This window comes from Desmodus rotundus, chromosome 12, assembly GCF_022682495.2.
Source record: "Desmodus rotundus isolate HL8 chromosome 12, HLdesRot8A.1, whole genome shotgun sequence".
NCBI lineage: Eukaryota > Metazoa > Chordata > Mammalia > Chiroptera > Phyllostomidae > Desmodus > Desmodus rotundus.
In genome coordinates this window covers 7,726,736-7,743,328 of record NC_071398.1, presented here as the reverse complement: position 1 = coordinate 7,743,328, position 16,593 = coordinate 7,726,736, and the positions used below count along the sequence as shown (strand labels likewise).

General features: G+C 46.1%; 1 protein-coding gene across 1 annotated transcript in view; it reads right to left on the bottom strand.

Moving 5' to 3' along the window:
- NUP93 (nucleoporin 93) overlaps positions 1-16,593 on the bottom strand; it is an 85,441-nt gene that overhangs the window by 53,907 nt on the left and 14,941 nt on the right. The window contains exon 3 of the mRNA XM_024551421.3: positions 12,688-12,805. Within this exon, the coding sequence (XP_024407189.1) occupies positions 12,688-12,805 (118 nt within the window). The remainder of the gene's footprint in view (positions 1-12,687; positions 12,806-16,593) is intronic.

Below are 16,593 nucleotides of genomic sequence, written 5' to 3'. Positions count from 1 at the left end.
ATGACCAATTATAAGTCATAAGTTTTTAATATATGTAAGTATTAAACATATATTTTATTGACCGCTGTGTCCTTCATGAAGCAAAGCTAAAAACAAGGGTGGTAAAAAGTTCTTTATGGATTCAAACACCTAAATAATAAATATACTGCTTTGTAGGCTGAAAGTTCAGCGTTGATAACTGGGTGGATTAAGATTAAAAGTGGGCAGGTGGCTGGAAACGCGGGGTTTTCCAACACCTGACTTCTGTAATTGCTTACCTGGTGGCTCTCAAACTGGAGGGCTTGTGAAAACATGGATTTGGGACCCCATCTCCAGAGAGTTGGATCCAGTAAGTAGGTCTAGGGAGAAGCCTGAGAATCTGCATTCTAACAAGTTCTTAGGTGACGCTGGGGCTGGTCCAGATACCACACTTTGGAATGACTGAGAAAGAGCCTCTTTCCAGTGGCCAAAGGGATTGGGGGCACGAGGGAGATGAGGGAGGAAATTAAAACCAACCAGAGGTAGAAAGCTAATACAAAGACAGATGAGGTTCACAGCTCCTTTCCTTTGCAAACTCCCAAAGAAAAACTGAGGTGCCCGAAGGGGTCTGCGATGTGTCTGCTGCTCCAAAATAAGCCTCAGTCCGTAACACTGCCCTCCCCCTAAAAGTGAGCTGGTAGGGTGAATGGTTAACAAATGGTAAAGAGCACATATGAAGGCAGGAGCTAGATTAATTTACAAATTCCTTCTTAAAACACGAGAAACAAAATTAAATATCCTTGGTCATTTTCTTCCCCGTCATCCTCTCTACTTAGGATGTGACTTTACAGATAATCAACCCTTTTGCTATGTACTGTAACAGAAAACCCTCACACACCTTCAATATCAAGCTGAGTCAGGCACCAAAAGCACAAAAGTAGAACAGAAGCAGAAGCTTTGAGCAAGGGCCAAAAATAAGGAAATGCAACTTCAGGGTGCCCATTAAAGAGGCAAAGATGAGCAGATTAGCTAGAGGGAGAAACTAAATTCCACTTCTTCAGGGTTTGCAAATGCAGAAAACACAAGTCAGGAGAGCACATAAGGAAGAGACCCGCCAGCATGGTCAGACTCCCACACAACCGCCTCTCCACCGGCTGGGTGCAGCCTTACAGCTAGTCTGTGCTCACTCTATACAGCAAGATGGCTTCGGAGGGCACGTGCTCCCAGACTGCAGGAGCCATCCCACAGCCACAACTGCACAGCTAATACCTGATCGGAAAAAAGGAGGCACACTCGCATTAGCAATGGCTGCTCGGAATGAGAGCCAGTCTAAAAGGCTGGGAGAGAGGGGAAGGGAACGTGGGATGCAAAGGACAGCAGGCAGGCAAGAGTGAAAGGAGGAAAGGAGAAAAGACAAAAAACAAAAAGAAGAAGTGAGGATAGCCAGAAGAAAGGAAGAGAACAGGGAAGGTGAAACAGAAAGCAAAAAACTGGCAAAAACAAAAACAAACAGAAAACCTCTCCCCCAATCTGCTCTAAAGCCTGACAGTCTAGTTCACCTAAAGTTTCACATATGACTTTGTTCTGGGTTGCTACTTTGCATGTGCTTGGTGGCACAATGGCCTACTCGGCATAAACCAGGCTCAAAGGCTCTCTGGGAGAATCTCAAGAAATCCTGAGCCCCTTCGAGTACAGGGCATCCGTAAACTATGTCAGCAGCAGCAGCAGCGAACATCAGCACCACTTTTTGTCCCGAAGTGCGTCTGAGATGCGAGAAGGAGGTCTGTCACCACTCAGGTTAGAGTCTGACTCCTTGAAGGAGCACTTTCATCCCTACAGCTGAGTTCAGTACCCAGCAAGTCTCTCACATGGAAAGGAGCAAACAGAGATGTTGCTTCAAAGAAAACAGGTAAGTGAAGGTCTGGGAGGAGAGAAAGGACCAAAACATCAAGAAACTTGACCAGTGGCAAAAAGATCTTAATGTCTCTGCACAAAATAGTAATGTGGAACTCACCCAACGGGTCCACCCCATGATGCCTCCCGGAGCCAGTCCTGACGGTAAGGATGCTCTGGGTTCAAGTTCCACCTTAGACAGTAACTAATCTCTGTGTCTTGGCCTCAGCTCCTTCCCCTTCTAGTAAAGAAGATGACAACACCCGTTCAATCCGTCCACCTCAGCACCGCGGTGAGGAGCCAGATGGCGAAGGACAAATGGAAGGCTTAGTAGTGTGCCCCTCACATATCACATAAAATCTCTGGCTTGTTACTTACTTTCCCCTAAATCTTCCAAATTAGGACAAGGTCACGGAACTTTCTCAATAACCATTCTTCCAAATAGCTGAGGGGGACGGTGAAATGATGCACGTTTCAGATCCCTTTCAAACGGTAGGAAGGAAGCCTCACCATTACAGTACAGGAGAGGACGGTTCATTTACAGAACTCGGCCAACTCTGAACAGTGAGAGCCATTTTCCTAGTCTATCTCTAACACATGCTTCCTGGGCCAATACCTCACCTCCCCATAAAATACGTCTGTTTCCCTCGTCACGTCAAACAGATGTTCCCTAGTCTCAAGTACCTGGTCCACACAATTTAAAACCCCAAATGGTGGCTGTCCAGCAACTTCGAGGGGCAGGAGAGCCATCAAGAAAGCTCTATGGAGCCATTTTCCAAGTTCTCTAACTTAAGCACGTCTTAGTTTGAGAATTAGGGAGAAAGGTGCATTTTCCTACTGAAGGCATTTGGTTCTCATTCACACTCTGAGAATCCCAAATGCAAAGTCTCCTTGTCATCTAACCCTTCCACCCTCCCTCAAGAGGGGAGGCTCGCCCTCTATTCCAGTCAAGAGGTGTCCAGGCTGTGAAGGAAGAGGGTGGAAGTCTGTTACAGACGCTGGGTACTTCTCCACCCACTCTGGGCCCAGCTCCCTCCGAGAGCAGGGCACTGAACCAGCCCCGCGGCGAGACCCTAGTTTCGACTTCGTGCCTGGAGAGTGGCATCGGTGCACGCCGAGGGCCACTTCCGCGGGAGTGCTTAACTGAGCCCTGCTCTGGAGCATCATCAGGACTTCTTGGTTTCCTGCCTCGTCTACTCTGTGAAATTCTGCTGGGTTTGTTTGCAGTTCTTTAAAAGAGCCAGTTAGCCCTGAGGGTACCAATTTGTATGACTTCAGGTATTAGCATGCTCTGGCATGTCAACTCCTCACTTCTATGCTGTCTCCTAGAAGTGAGCAATTTTGCTGTACAGGGAGACTCTTGCCTCCGTTCTGGAGCAAACGCAAAGTGGAAGGCTTTGCTGTGTCTTTAAAAGCCAGCCGCACACAACGCCCTTAGACAGCCAAATCGTATTACAAGATGCGAGATTTCAACACTCCGGCACACTGCCAAGCCCTAATGGCCAGTGAGACGCTAAGTAAGGAAATGGGTCTGCATCAAGCCTACAAAGAAGTCAACAATCAATAGTTCAGGATTACAGTAAAAATTTTATGTGCCCTTTAAATTGCTTCTAGCATCATCCTTCTAACTCAAGCTCAGCTTCAGAAGCAAAACAAAACAAAGATGATCAAGCAAGAAGCCGAACACAACCTATTTCCAAAGCACAAAGCCCTGGCGTTTCAAGACTAAAGCTGCTCCAGGACTTCACAGAAATCCTTTGCTGTGCACCTGTAGGGCAGCAAACCCGAGAAGTAACGGGCTGAGCTGCAGACAGTAAATTAAACCGACAGCTCAGAAAGCATAAAACTATGTCCGGAAAAAAGCAAGCACTTGGAGAAGATAAACGGATGAAACGGCTTCGGCCTTCCTGCAAAACTGATGTCCCCCAACCCCCAAACCAGCGGGGGTTTGTACCAAGGTTTGAAAAGCATGTTCCACTTTCTCCCCATTCAACATTATTTTATTACTGAACTTATACAAATCAAGGCAATGCCCACCACATCCGGAGTGGGCTTTCTACTTTTTATTTGGCTCTAAATGAGCACTCAGTTATACTTCTATCTCATACATCCCTTACCTCCCTCCTCCAAATACATCCTGAAAAGTCACTCCTTTTCTAAAAGGCTCTTAGTCTGTAGGTGAAATTTATAACGTAGGGGGCTAAGGACACCGTACTGAACTCAGACCAACGGAAGGGAGTTCAAGTCTGGCGCACCTTGGGCTCCTCATCAGTGAAATGGGGGCGAACAACAGTATCCACCCCAGGCGGTTACCGAAAGGATTAAATGAGGAAGCCCAGAAAGTGCTTGGCAGTGTCTGGACCTAATAAATGTTCAGTAAATCCAGCTTTGCCCCACCAGTTTTAGCTGGCTTAAACCGGAAGACAGGAATTCAAACTGGTCTTTGGTGCCAGCAGGGAACACTTAACTAAACAAAAGAAGGGAAGGGGAGGGAAGGGAAGAAGGGCGAAAACACAGCTATTTATTTATTTTTATTTTTATTTTTTAAAGGGGTTTTCTTTTCTTTTTTTGATTGATTTATTTTTAGAGAGGAGGGAAGGGAAGGAGAAAGAGAGGGAGGGAAACATCAATGTGTGGTTGCCTCTTGTGCGCCCCCTACTGGGGACCCGGCTGCAACCCAGGCATGTGTCCTGACTGGGAATTGAACCTGCGACCCTTTGGTTCACAGGCCTGTGCTCAATCCACTGAGCCACACCAACCAGGGCGAAAACACAGCTACTTAAACTGGCACTACCCATAGTGTGGTGGAAGGAAAGGAATACCAGTCTGCAAAGAGTTTGCTCCCAGTCTGCAGCAGATAAGGACAAAAACTGAGGGTAAGCATTTAGAAACTTTTATAGCAATCTGACAGAGTAATTTTACATAAATTAAATTTAATTTTAAAATCTGTGTCTTGTATTTTACATATCTTTCATTTCTTTTTTTCCTGGTTAATCCATTCTTACTCTATTTTATAAAAGTATCTCTCAGTTTGACATAAACTTGAAAGAAAAAAAAAACAGCTTGTTTGAGAAGCACTAATTCCACAAGCACCTTCTGAGTGAACACCACCCACCACCAAACTCCTCCAACACGAAGACGCCCGGGCAGTCTGGGATCTCATCACACAATCAAGCACCACTGCAAACGCCCATGGCCCTTCAAGGGTCCACCGGTTCCTGCTCCTTCAGAGGCTGGTGCTGCTGAGACAGAGGGATATGCACTGCGGGTACGAGAGATCTAATGAGAGAGGACAAAGCACTCCCAGACAGCATCACAGCAGCGTGTTTTGGTAACTGGAGCAAATCAAGCATATTATAACCTCCCGCAGCTGTTTCTACCTGTCCCTAGGATAGTGACAGCATTTTAAAACAGACAAATAATTTTTTCTAAAGAAATGTGGGGAATGGAGAATACTGTTCCCCCATGTCCTTTTGGTCATGCCATTCAAAGAAATAAACCAAGCAGGGTAGTAATAATAAAAGTCAGCCGGTGAACCCGCACTACCCACTTGTGATCTGCTGACCTGCCTGTCCCCTTTGTTTCGCAATGAAATAGCCCAGTCCTGGCTGCGAAGGTATTTTCTAAGACAAGGGTCCTTTCTGTACATTGCCTGGGAGCTGTGTCACGCCCAGCCTTGCTCAGCAGATCCGGCTCCGCTGCTTCAAGTACTGCCGTTTTCTGGAAAGCACAGGCAGGGCTTTGCCGATGGAATCTTGGCCTCAAGGCCACTCCGCAGTGAAAAGCGAGGACTTGCCCTTCTGTCCTCCAGGAAAATCAAGGCAGTGCGTGCACCACTAAGGGCCACGGCAGACCATTAGTGCTGCAGACCAGGGGCTGCCAGTGACCTGATCCCGGGGGACCTGCTCAACCTCCTGATGTCTGGAGTGCAAGATGGAAGCAAGCACTGGTGAAACAGGGAACCGCTTAAGGAGAAAGCAATACACACCAGGCCCAAGAGCTCTGTAGTAAGAGAAATTCTAGGACAGGTCTTGTCAGCAGAGGATGCTGCCCATCCTACCTCTCAGCCGCTTTTCCTGGTCCCCACCAAACCAACCAACCAAAAAGCAAAACCAAGAGTCTGCCCTGTTGGAGCCCTTCTCTCAGTTCCCTCCCAGAATGTGGAATTTTAGTGGCAACAGTGGGAACCCGGGTCCCAAAGTTTTGTAACAGAGGAGGCACGCTCTGCAACCACCACCAACGCAAGGAGCCACATCAGACTGCAGGCCTAAAAAGCCTGGATCGAACATTCCAAAACAGAAAGAGATCACAGGGCACCTTGGCAAGCAGACCGAAGTGGTGCACAGGGTCCAGGGCTGCCGTCTGGGAATGAGAGCCTGATTTACAGTGATGCATTCCACGGAGGTTTGAGCCCTTGTTTAAATCACACCCACTCCAGCGTCAAACAGTTCTGCAGATACAAAGACGCGCCCATTGCTGGATCCTGAAGCCAAGCAATTCGAAGATGCCAGACTGAAGATGAAGGCAGCTGCAGAGCGCTGGGGCACCGACAGATGCGGGCAGGTTAAGAGACACCTCGCGAAGGAGGGAGGGTGACTCAGCTCCAGTTCAAAGGTGCCACAGCCCGGCCAATATTTGAAGTGCTCTACTAAATTGTTAGATAAGTACTTCAGCCCTGGGCTTCTCCCCCAAAACTCCTACTGAACCATTCCAAGTTCCTTAAGCTGGTAATTGATACTCCCTTGCTCACTACAGGCGGTTAGAAACCTCTGGGAAGACAAAGCGCCTTGTCATTTCCTACTTGCTCCCAATGCATTCAGCATCCACTTACTTGCTTCTTGTCAGGGCCCCGCATTCAGGATAAGAGTAAATGGACAAGTGAAAACCTGAAATCTTATATCCCTGGCTCACTTAAAAGCAGTTTCTCACTCCACAGGCAATGCCTTTAACACCCACTTGATTTCCAGGGTTACCACTTTTAATTCCACTCCAAGGAGACTTTCACACTGTACCGCTGACTCTGCCGCCAGGCCACGTGCCGACCTTTCCCCTGACCACGACAGAAAAACTGAACCACCTCAGTACTCACTACAGCAATCAGCCGTTACAAACACAGAACAGGGCGGCACACTCACCTGCTTCTGCGCAGACGACTGCTCTCTTCCTTCCACGCGCTCGCTGGCTCTCACCAGCCCTGAGCTCCGCCCTGGGCCAAGACTTAACACCAAGGAGCAGCACACATATCTGATAAGTGGGGGGTCGTACGCACACCGCGGGGCTCACACAAGAGACGGAGCTGGTGTGACGACGACCTGCACAAGAACACCAGGTGCAGCGGGACGTGTCTTTGCCACGTGCACTCGGCTCCCACAGCCGAAAGTGCCCGGTGCTAGTTCCATAAAGGGCTTCTCTCTAACAGAGCTGGGTCTGGTGAGAACTGGACTCATTTGCTAGTGAACCCAAGAGCATTAGCTATAGGTGTGTTCAGTCCAGAACAGGCAGCTGTTATAAGCTGGGAAAGGGCAAGATTAAAGTGTCTGCTCAGGTCCTTTAAAACCTCAAAAGAAAGGGTACCCTAAAGTTCCCTCGGGGGGCCAGAGGAACGAAACAGAGGAGGCCAATAGACACACCCGCTTAACTAAGAAGCTTCACCCGATGAGACTGCAAGCAACGGTCTCCTATCTTTTCATTTGTGAAAACATTTAAAGAGCAAAGTCGAACCTTCAGAGTCCATCAATTCAAAATTTCTAGTAATCTGTTTGGCCTTGGTCACCATTTGTGTGCAGAGAAGCCTGCTCAAGCAGTATTAACAGCAGAAACAACAGGGAGCATAGGCACATTTTCCCTACTTAGACCACTTCTCAGAACTGTTATAAAAATTATCAGTGAGCAAATAGATGTAACTCTTATGAATGACCCTCATCTCTTCCTTAATTTACTACAGCAGCTCTGATAAGACCTCTCCTTGGTACACAAGCTCAGCAGTGCCAATTTCTAGAAACAGGTGACAGTGACAACTGCATTTCCTCCACTGGTTCTGAATGCACTTTCCCCTCAACTGACTGGAGCGAGGGAAAGCTTGCTGCGCTTTTCCCTACACAGTAACATTTTGCCAGCGGTCTCCCCGAGAGCCACTATTAGCACGCGAATCACTCTGGGCAAGTCTGACCCTCTTTCCAACAGACTGCCACAGGACTTCCGAAACCAGTTCCCCCGGAGAACTTGCCAGTGCTACAAACCCGCAATCAGCAAGCAACACATCCACTTTTCCTCTTCACTGGTATACATAGTCGCATTTAAGCAGCAGTATCTTAATTCCGAAGATATAAAGGTAAAAGATAAATGATGAAAATAACAACTTAAGATTATGTAACAATAAGGGGTTACACCAGCTGTGTGATTCATTTTTATACTTAGCCAAAGCCATTTATTTTCTTCTGATTGTTTAAAAGATAAGCTAAGAGTGATCTGAACATACTCTACATTTTCAAGGCCAAACACAGAAAAAAGGAAATAACAAATATCGTATTATAGACATGGTATGGTACTCAAAACAAGGTTTGAACAAGTCAATTATTACTGCGCCATTAGTCTTACAGGTGATATATCAGTTTCCCTGACTTTAATTTTCTTATAGTTATTTTATTCTCTGCTCCTTTTATCGCACTGGCTGGTGTAGCTCAGTGGATTGAGTGCCGGCCTGCGAACCAAAGGGTCGCTGGTTCGATTCCCAGTCAGGGCACATGCCTGGGTTGTGGGCAAGGTCCCCAGTTGGGGGGTGTGCATGAGAGGCAACCATACATTGATGTTTTTCTCCCTTTCTCCCTCACTTCCCCTTCTCTAAAAATAAATAAATAAAATCTTTTAAAAAAGAAAGATTTCTTTTTTTCTTTGTTCACAAAGGACAGATTTCCATCTGGAAATTTAGACAGATTATAAAGACCTTCAGTATAGGATTTTTTTTTCTTCTTAAAAGGTTAAATTTTCACTTATCTAAGATTTGAGTTAGCTGCTAAATCAATTCCAACAACACATTCTAAATTTCTGTTTACTTTGTGGGGGAACATTCAGAAAGGTTTTTTTCTTAAGTGGTAAAGCCAACATACTGAATTTGGAAGTCATGGGGAAGAGCGATCTGAAAAGACTATTAAAGGAAGGCGTCTAAGGAAGGCTGAGTGTCAGGCTGCAGTTAGGGCTTGGACCTTTCAGGGGTCCTACTCCACGCTAAAGGAAGGTGGCGAGCAGAGGCCCTACAGAGAACAGAGAAGAGAAAAGGTCAGGCCGCGTGGGTGGCTGAAGTGGAAATACACACGCATGCACTAGCTCTTCCTACCTTAGAAAAGCACCATGATTTAATCCCACTTACCCTTACCCCAGTAACTAGGTATCCAATGCTTTTGTAAAGCAGACTATTTCTAGTTGAAAATGTCTCGACGGAAATCCCTCAAACACATTACTGTCCTGGATTTAGGGTAGGCCCTAAACAATGACGAGGAGAGCCCTTATGAAAAAGAAAGGAGAGGCACAGTTGGCCACCACGAGGAAAAACCTGTGCAGCTGAAGGCAGAGACAACCGAGGAATGCCAGGAGCCACCAGTGGCCGGAAGAGGGATTTTCTCCCCAGCGCCTTCGGAGCGAGGATGGTGCTGCCAACACCTTCATTTCCAACTCCGGCCTCCAGAAGTGTAAGGGGTAAAGTTCTAATGTTTTAGGCCACTAAGTTTGTGGTAAATCATTGTGGCAGCCCAAGGAATCTAATGCAGTAATAGTATTATATTTTGGTCTAATGCCATTTGGAAACATGCGGGCTAACGCTGAGAAGTTGCAGCTTCCATTTTTTATGACCAACTCAGGCTATTTCTGCACAGCCTCCTTGCAATATACATGTAATCTAGTGGAAAAGCCCAGGATATGACTGAACTGTGTAAAGCTGTACTTCGTTACTATAGAGTACTCATCGTCCATGGTATATTAGGTCTCTTCAGGTCATAATAAAGCTATGTGATCTGCCCTCTATTTTTTTCCAAAGACAGAAGCGAGCAAGTGAGTCTCTGTGAGGAGACTTGTACTCACAAGCACCTTAAGTCACTCAGAACAGGACAGGACAATCATTTTGGTAACACGCCCTATGAACAGTTATTGCTCTCCACCTCTATTACACAAATGTGCAGTCCTTCTTTATGACATTTTCCAAAAAGTAAAATCAATAAACATATTTAAAAATTCTACCAGCATCAGCCATACAGATATTTAAGTGGTTTTGGTTTTTTGAAACATGTGACCTTTGCTGGCCACAGCAATCTTTTAAAAACGCGTTCTCAGTGCCTGCCAACGTCACTGATTATGACGAAGAAAACGGTGACAACAAATAGCCCTATTAATTTCAAGCTCCATTAGAAACAGAAGGAAACATAACCAACGTTTACCCCAAAGGAAAGGACTACCCATGTATCTACAGATGTACATGTGGGGAAATGCCTTTTCAAGCTCCCACGCAAACAATGAATGGTGCAGTCTGGGCCAGTCTGGGACAGCCTCTGTCCGAGTCCTCCAGCATCTGCTTTTGTGAATTTATAAACTGACGTGACAAATTCACTCTGACTGGTACCGGACACAGGGGACTAGGGTACACTCTCATCTCAAAACCACACTGGTTGGCAAATAGAAGTTCACACACAAAAATCCATCAGATTTGTGGTATGTGAATTACATCTCAATAAAGCTGTTACTATAAATGAGAAAAAAACGCCCATCAGAAAGTACATCTGGATTTTCTAAAAACGAAAACCTGAAAATTTCCAAGTTAACTCTTCTTGGATAACAGACACATTATGAGAACAAGTAAGAGGAAGACAATTCCACACTGTGGATGAGCGCTGGCTTGGTTCTTCTTACACCTGACTGCCCCACAGGAAGTCAGGCGGGGACCCGACACTATGGTGCGCACAATACAGCTGAAAGCCCCCTACTGTAACTGGAGCTGTCTCAGATCAAGCCTGAGTCTCAGCCCAAGCCTGAGTCTCAGCCCTTTGAAAGTTAAATCTCCTTCAAAACCTGCGCTGGAACGAAGATGAAGTCAATAGAGGACTTACTTTGAAACCAGTAAGTCTTTACGTCAGGCCTACACGCTCAATTCTCAATTAGTCAAAAGCTACCTCGGACTGACCATTTTGCACTTCTGAAGCTATTCAGGAAAAGCCCAGCTGAGAGGTAAAATTCTGAAAGCATCCTTCTGCTCGAAGATGTCCCGGTGGCCTGGGCAAAACACTTAGCCACACTCACCCCAAATCAAGAAACTCTAATCTGACCAGGCGCGCACTGCTCGCAAACATCAGATGGGGGTGTCGAAGGGAGTGTTCACGTGTCAAGTGGAAGGTCAGAATGAGTGATCATTACGACTCCATGCATTCAGGAACCTGGCGTTCCTCCTCAACCCCCAAACTGGAGCGCATCAGTGGGAATTCACACAGCGCACCACTAACTGTGGCTGAGTATTCCATATGTGGGTTATAAATATGCCAAAGAAAACTCCAAAAAGCAGTTAGCTTTAAAAATAAAAAAAATAAAAATAAAAATAAACAACTTCTTTGGTATGTTAAACATCAAAACACTCAAACAACCACCTTTCAGCAAGTACCATTTCTTTCTGTATTGCTAGGGGTATGCCCCAAAATACATGATGATTATTCAAATTATTTGACCTCTATCCCATTTACCCACTTCATTCCTGTTATAAGTATTTGCTTACAGAGCATCAAGCAGTAAAAATAGAAGGATGGGAAGGGAACAGCTAAAACTAAAATGTTCTCAAAAAGTTAAATATACATGTCATTTTAAGATTACATGGAAATAAGAAAGCATCTATAAGGTGTCAGGCAAAATGTAATTTAGTACATAAAGTTCGAAAAAACCTGGATCTCCATTCTCTGGGAGCATATCAACAACAGGAAAAATAATGGATATCTACAGTTAATTCAACTCTCAACTGAAAGTACAGAGCTTTAGGTTTCCGAACTGGAATAAATACGGAACTGTGGCCCTCAGATGGATTAAATCAGCTCTTGCACTGGGTAGTGGGGTACAGAGTGCTAATTCAAACCGAGCCCAAGTGGTAACACAATTAGCCTCCATTTGTGCTAGGGTTTGCCTTTGCAGCACCTGGGTCCTTTCGACTCAAAGGTAAATCAGTAATAAAAATGGTACCCTGCTGTCCCTTCACTCTAACACAAATGCAGTGTTCCAACTCCGCAACAGTTCTGGCAGGCAAGCACACACGTGCACACACGTGTATCAGTTTCTGATTAGGTCAGAAGAGCAATCAATTGCGCCAGTGTTGTCCTCGGCTAAATGAGACTGGAGTGCTCTATTAGACAATTTCCGGGTGCCACTAATGCAGCCAAATACTTCCTAGAAATCAATGAGTGGGCTTTAGTAAACAGTACTCTAAGTTTCCCCAGCTCTTTGCCAACCAGTGCAAGCAAGACGTAGAAAAGAAATGTGGAAGACAAATAGTAGAATTGTTTGAGATCCAGCAAAGAAGGCAGTAGAAACATACAACTAATGTCTCTGTGCCTTGGATTAAGCCCAAGGAAGGAAGAGAAGTCTGCTCTCACAATTATAATAATCTAAAAGTGCAGGTCGGCACTGCTTGCTTAAAGTCAGCCTCGCAGAGCACTCTGAAAATAACCCAATATTCCCCCAGTCAATCTCCAAAGCTGAGCCTCCCATTCTCTTAACATCTGAGGAAGCAGAGAATTAACAAAGCAACCGAGAATCAGCTGGTGAACCAGGGGCCAGGACCTTCAGCCTGGGTTCCACACACCGGGCAGCCCTTACCTGAATGTCCGTGTCCTTCACAGGCTCGAGAGGCTCAAAGGTGGTGGCCGCACTCAGGCTCTCCAGGCGCTGGGAGATGTGGGATATGTCAAGTCCCCGAGACCCAAGGAGAACTGACCTATGTGGGGGTACAGGACAGGGAGGAAAGAGTAGGGTTAAGACTCCTAGTAAGCTACACATAATACCGGAGAGTATTTTCTATCCAAAATTTCCTATACAACGCCTAGACGCTTACACGGTTGTCTTACACCTTTCCACAAAGATCTGCCACCTGAAATAACAGACCCATGTCGCATCTGGCCAAGTGAAAGTTCTGACTGTGCCTGAACTAGAGTGAGAGATTTGTCAAGAGTAACATGAGAGTGTATCAATAAAATAACAGGCCGACTGCTCCAAACATTTTCCAGTAAAGAGCATCGTGAGACCGATGATATTCTCAATCCCCATTTGACAGATGGGGGAACTAAGGTGCAAAGAGGTTAACCAACCAATCCGAAGTCACGGAGCCAGGACAGAGCAGACCCAGTCGAGCTCTGCTCTTAGCCGCCACCCTCTGTCTACAGCTTCTGTAAACCCAGATAACAGCGAACCACAAAACTTTCGGAGCTTCAGAGTAGCCTGGTCCAAACTATTCATTAGCCGAGGAAGCAGAAAGTCCCGGACGATGGATGACCGACAAACAGCAGCCAGGCCAGAATCCTAGGCCAGCTCTCCACGGCATCTCTTCAAACGCCAATCAGGTGCCACGTATTCCTGATTCGAGTTCCCTCTCTGCTGCCCAGTCCAATAATACAGGAGGCTGTCACCTGACTAATACACGTTTTTGAAGAGAGATGGGAATAATACAGTAAGCTTCATTTCTACTTATCTGAGGCAATGTAACAACGGAAGAAGTTTAAAAAAAAAAAAATCACAGTCTCACTGATATCTAGAACACTTTCTGAAAGAAACTTAGGGGATCTAGACTGTCCAGACTGTTGCTTTTGGATTACGATTTAGTATCTGAAAATCCCCTGACAAAATCTGTGCGCTTTCTGAGTAACTTAGAAGATGCTAGACCACTGGGCGGCGTAAGTGACCCTGACATCTACGCATTGCCACCTGGAACTCCCAATCCTGGGCAGACTGGCCGGAGAAGAAGAGGACTTGTCACGTTTACTCCTCTCCTGCTAAGTGCTACAGAAATCGATGGCGCGTGCTCGGAGGGCTCCCCACTGTAGACTGTGCTTCCTCCACATACACATCAAACGCGATGCCATCCTGGGGCCAGTTACCATAGCGGACGGGTAATCCTGCCTCTCTCTCCTAACCATCCTTAACAGCTGACACAGGCTCCCTGCCCTGGCTGCCCATTAGAATCCCCCAGGCGACTTTCCTCCCAAGGATTCTGATTGGTGCTGGGTGATGCCCTGGTAACTCCCTCCTTCCCTGTTCATAACAGGTTTCCTGAGATATAATTCACATACTATACAACTCAGCCATTTAAAAAGTATCATTCAGTGAGCTTTAGTATATTCACAGAGTTGTACAACTATCACCGCAATCAACTTTAGAACCTTTTCATCACCCCGCAAAATAAACCCCCTGCCCATCAGCAGTCACTCCCCACGTCCCCCAGCCTACCCACTCCCTAGGCAAAATGCCAATCTACTTTCTGTCCGTATAAATGTGCCTTTTCTAAACACTGCACATAAACGAAACTATACAGGATGTACTCTTTGGCGACACTTCTTTCATTCAGCATAATGTCCGCAAGGTTCATCCACGCTGACTCAGGTCTTAGTAGTTCATCGTTTTTATTGCCAAATAGTATTCCACTGTACGGACACGCCTCCCGTCCCTCACCAATTCGCCAGCTGAGGGACACGCGGTTTGTTTCCACTTTTCGGCTCATATCAATACTGCTCAACGCTCATGTACGAGTTTTTGGGTGGACAGTTGCTTTCATTTCTCTTGGGTATCCGCCAGGCGCGGAACTGCTGGGTTGTGTGGTAACGCTGTGTTCAACCTTTTGAGAAAATGCTGGACCGCTTTCCACAGCGGCTACCGCACTTTATATCCCACCCACAGGATATGAGAGTTTCCACTCTTTCCACGTTCTCAGCGGCACGTGTTACTGCCTGTCCTTTTGATTCCGGCTTTCCTCGTGTGTGTGTGTGTGTGTGTGTGTGTGTGTGTGTGTGTGTGTGTGTGTGTGAGAGAGAGAGAGAGAGAGAGAGAGAGAGAGAGAGAGAGAGAGAGAGAGAGAGAGAGAGAAGTGGTACGTTCCGGTGGTTTCGATGCACATTTCCCTGGTGACTGGGATGCTGAGCATCTTTTCATTTGCTTCCTGGAAATGTATGTATCTTCTTTGGGAAAATGTCTACCCTGATCTTTTGCTCATTTTTAAATTGGGCTGTTTTTTTATTTTTGAGTTGTAAGAATTTTTTTTCACATATTCTGGATATAATTACCTTCTCAGATGTATAATTTGCAAATATTTTCTCCCATTCTGTGGGTTCCTCACTCACTTTCTCGATGGAGTCCTTTGAAGCACACAAGTTTTTTGTTTTGCCTTATTTCAATCGGTACAGAGGTCTTTTCTTGTTGCTTTTGGTTCCATACCTGACCAGGCTCCCCCTAACGTAAGGTCAGGGAGATTTATACCTTGCTTTCTTCTAAGAGTTTTAAACTTTTAGCCCTTATACTCAGGTCTGCATTCCATCTGGAGTTCAGGGGTCTGACTTCACCCTTTGCGTGCAGGTACCCAGCAACAGGTGCTGGAGACACCGAATGCTCGTGGCTCTCTTGTTGGAAGTGCGCTGATCACAGACACACAGGTTCACTTCTGGACTCGTAATTCCACGCGAGTAATCCGTGTGTCTGTCCCTATGCCAGCACCCCGCAGTCCTGACTCCCGCACCTCTGCAGTAAGTTCTGAAACTGGAAGTATGAGTCTTCCAACTTTCTTCTGCTTTTTAAATACTGTTTTGGCTATTTTAGGTCCCTTGCATTTCCATATGGATTTTAGGATCAACTTTCAATTTCTGCAAAATAAAACAAAACAAAACAAAAACAAAAAAAACAGGTGGGATTTTGACAGGGACTACATTGAATCTACAGATCAACGGGGGAGTATTAACATTTTGATAATATTAAGTCGTCTGCTTCAGGGGGTCAGCAGACAGCGGAGTAGAAAGATGTTGTACTATAAAACTATACGAACGAAATTGGAATGTCATTATCCACTGTTACCCCAATAAATTTAGGTTTAAGAAATTAAGTCTTCAGATTCAGGAACAGTGGATGTTTTTCACCTGCTTTCTTAACTGAATGAGAGCACTATCCTCTTTCCTCCACCCTGTACTTTCACTTAACTTGACAACGCGTCCTGGAGTCACTCCCTGGGAGCGTATACTCCCATTCCTGCGTACTACTGCGAAGTCCTCCACCATTCAGACGTACCACGTCGAGTCAACCGGTCCGCTCTGCTGAACGTGTGTTTCCAATGCTTCCTACTACAAATAACGCTGTGACGAGTACCGTCGTGCGTACATCATTTCCAACTTCTGCCAGTGTATCTTTGGGGTAGATCCCCGGGAGTGGGGTTGCTGGGTTAAAGGAAAATTTGCCAAGTATTTTTGCCACATTCTGTCTCGCAGACACTGTATCTCCGCGTGACAGGTGGGCATGGCCCCAGTGCCTGGGTGATTTGAAGGTGCGCCAGTGTTGAGGACCTTGGCAGTTAAGGGTTAGTGGTTAGAACTGTCAGAAGGGAAAGGTCACCCCCGTGGCTGGAGCCTGCAGAAACTGTGCAGTGTGTGTGCAGAAGCCCTGATGGGGGGCAGGGAGGGGGGGCCGACAGGGTGGGTCCCAGAAACCTCCAGCTTCTAAGGATGGAAAAACCCAGAGGTCTCCCGCCCTCTA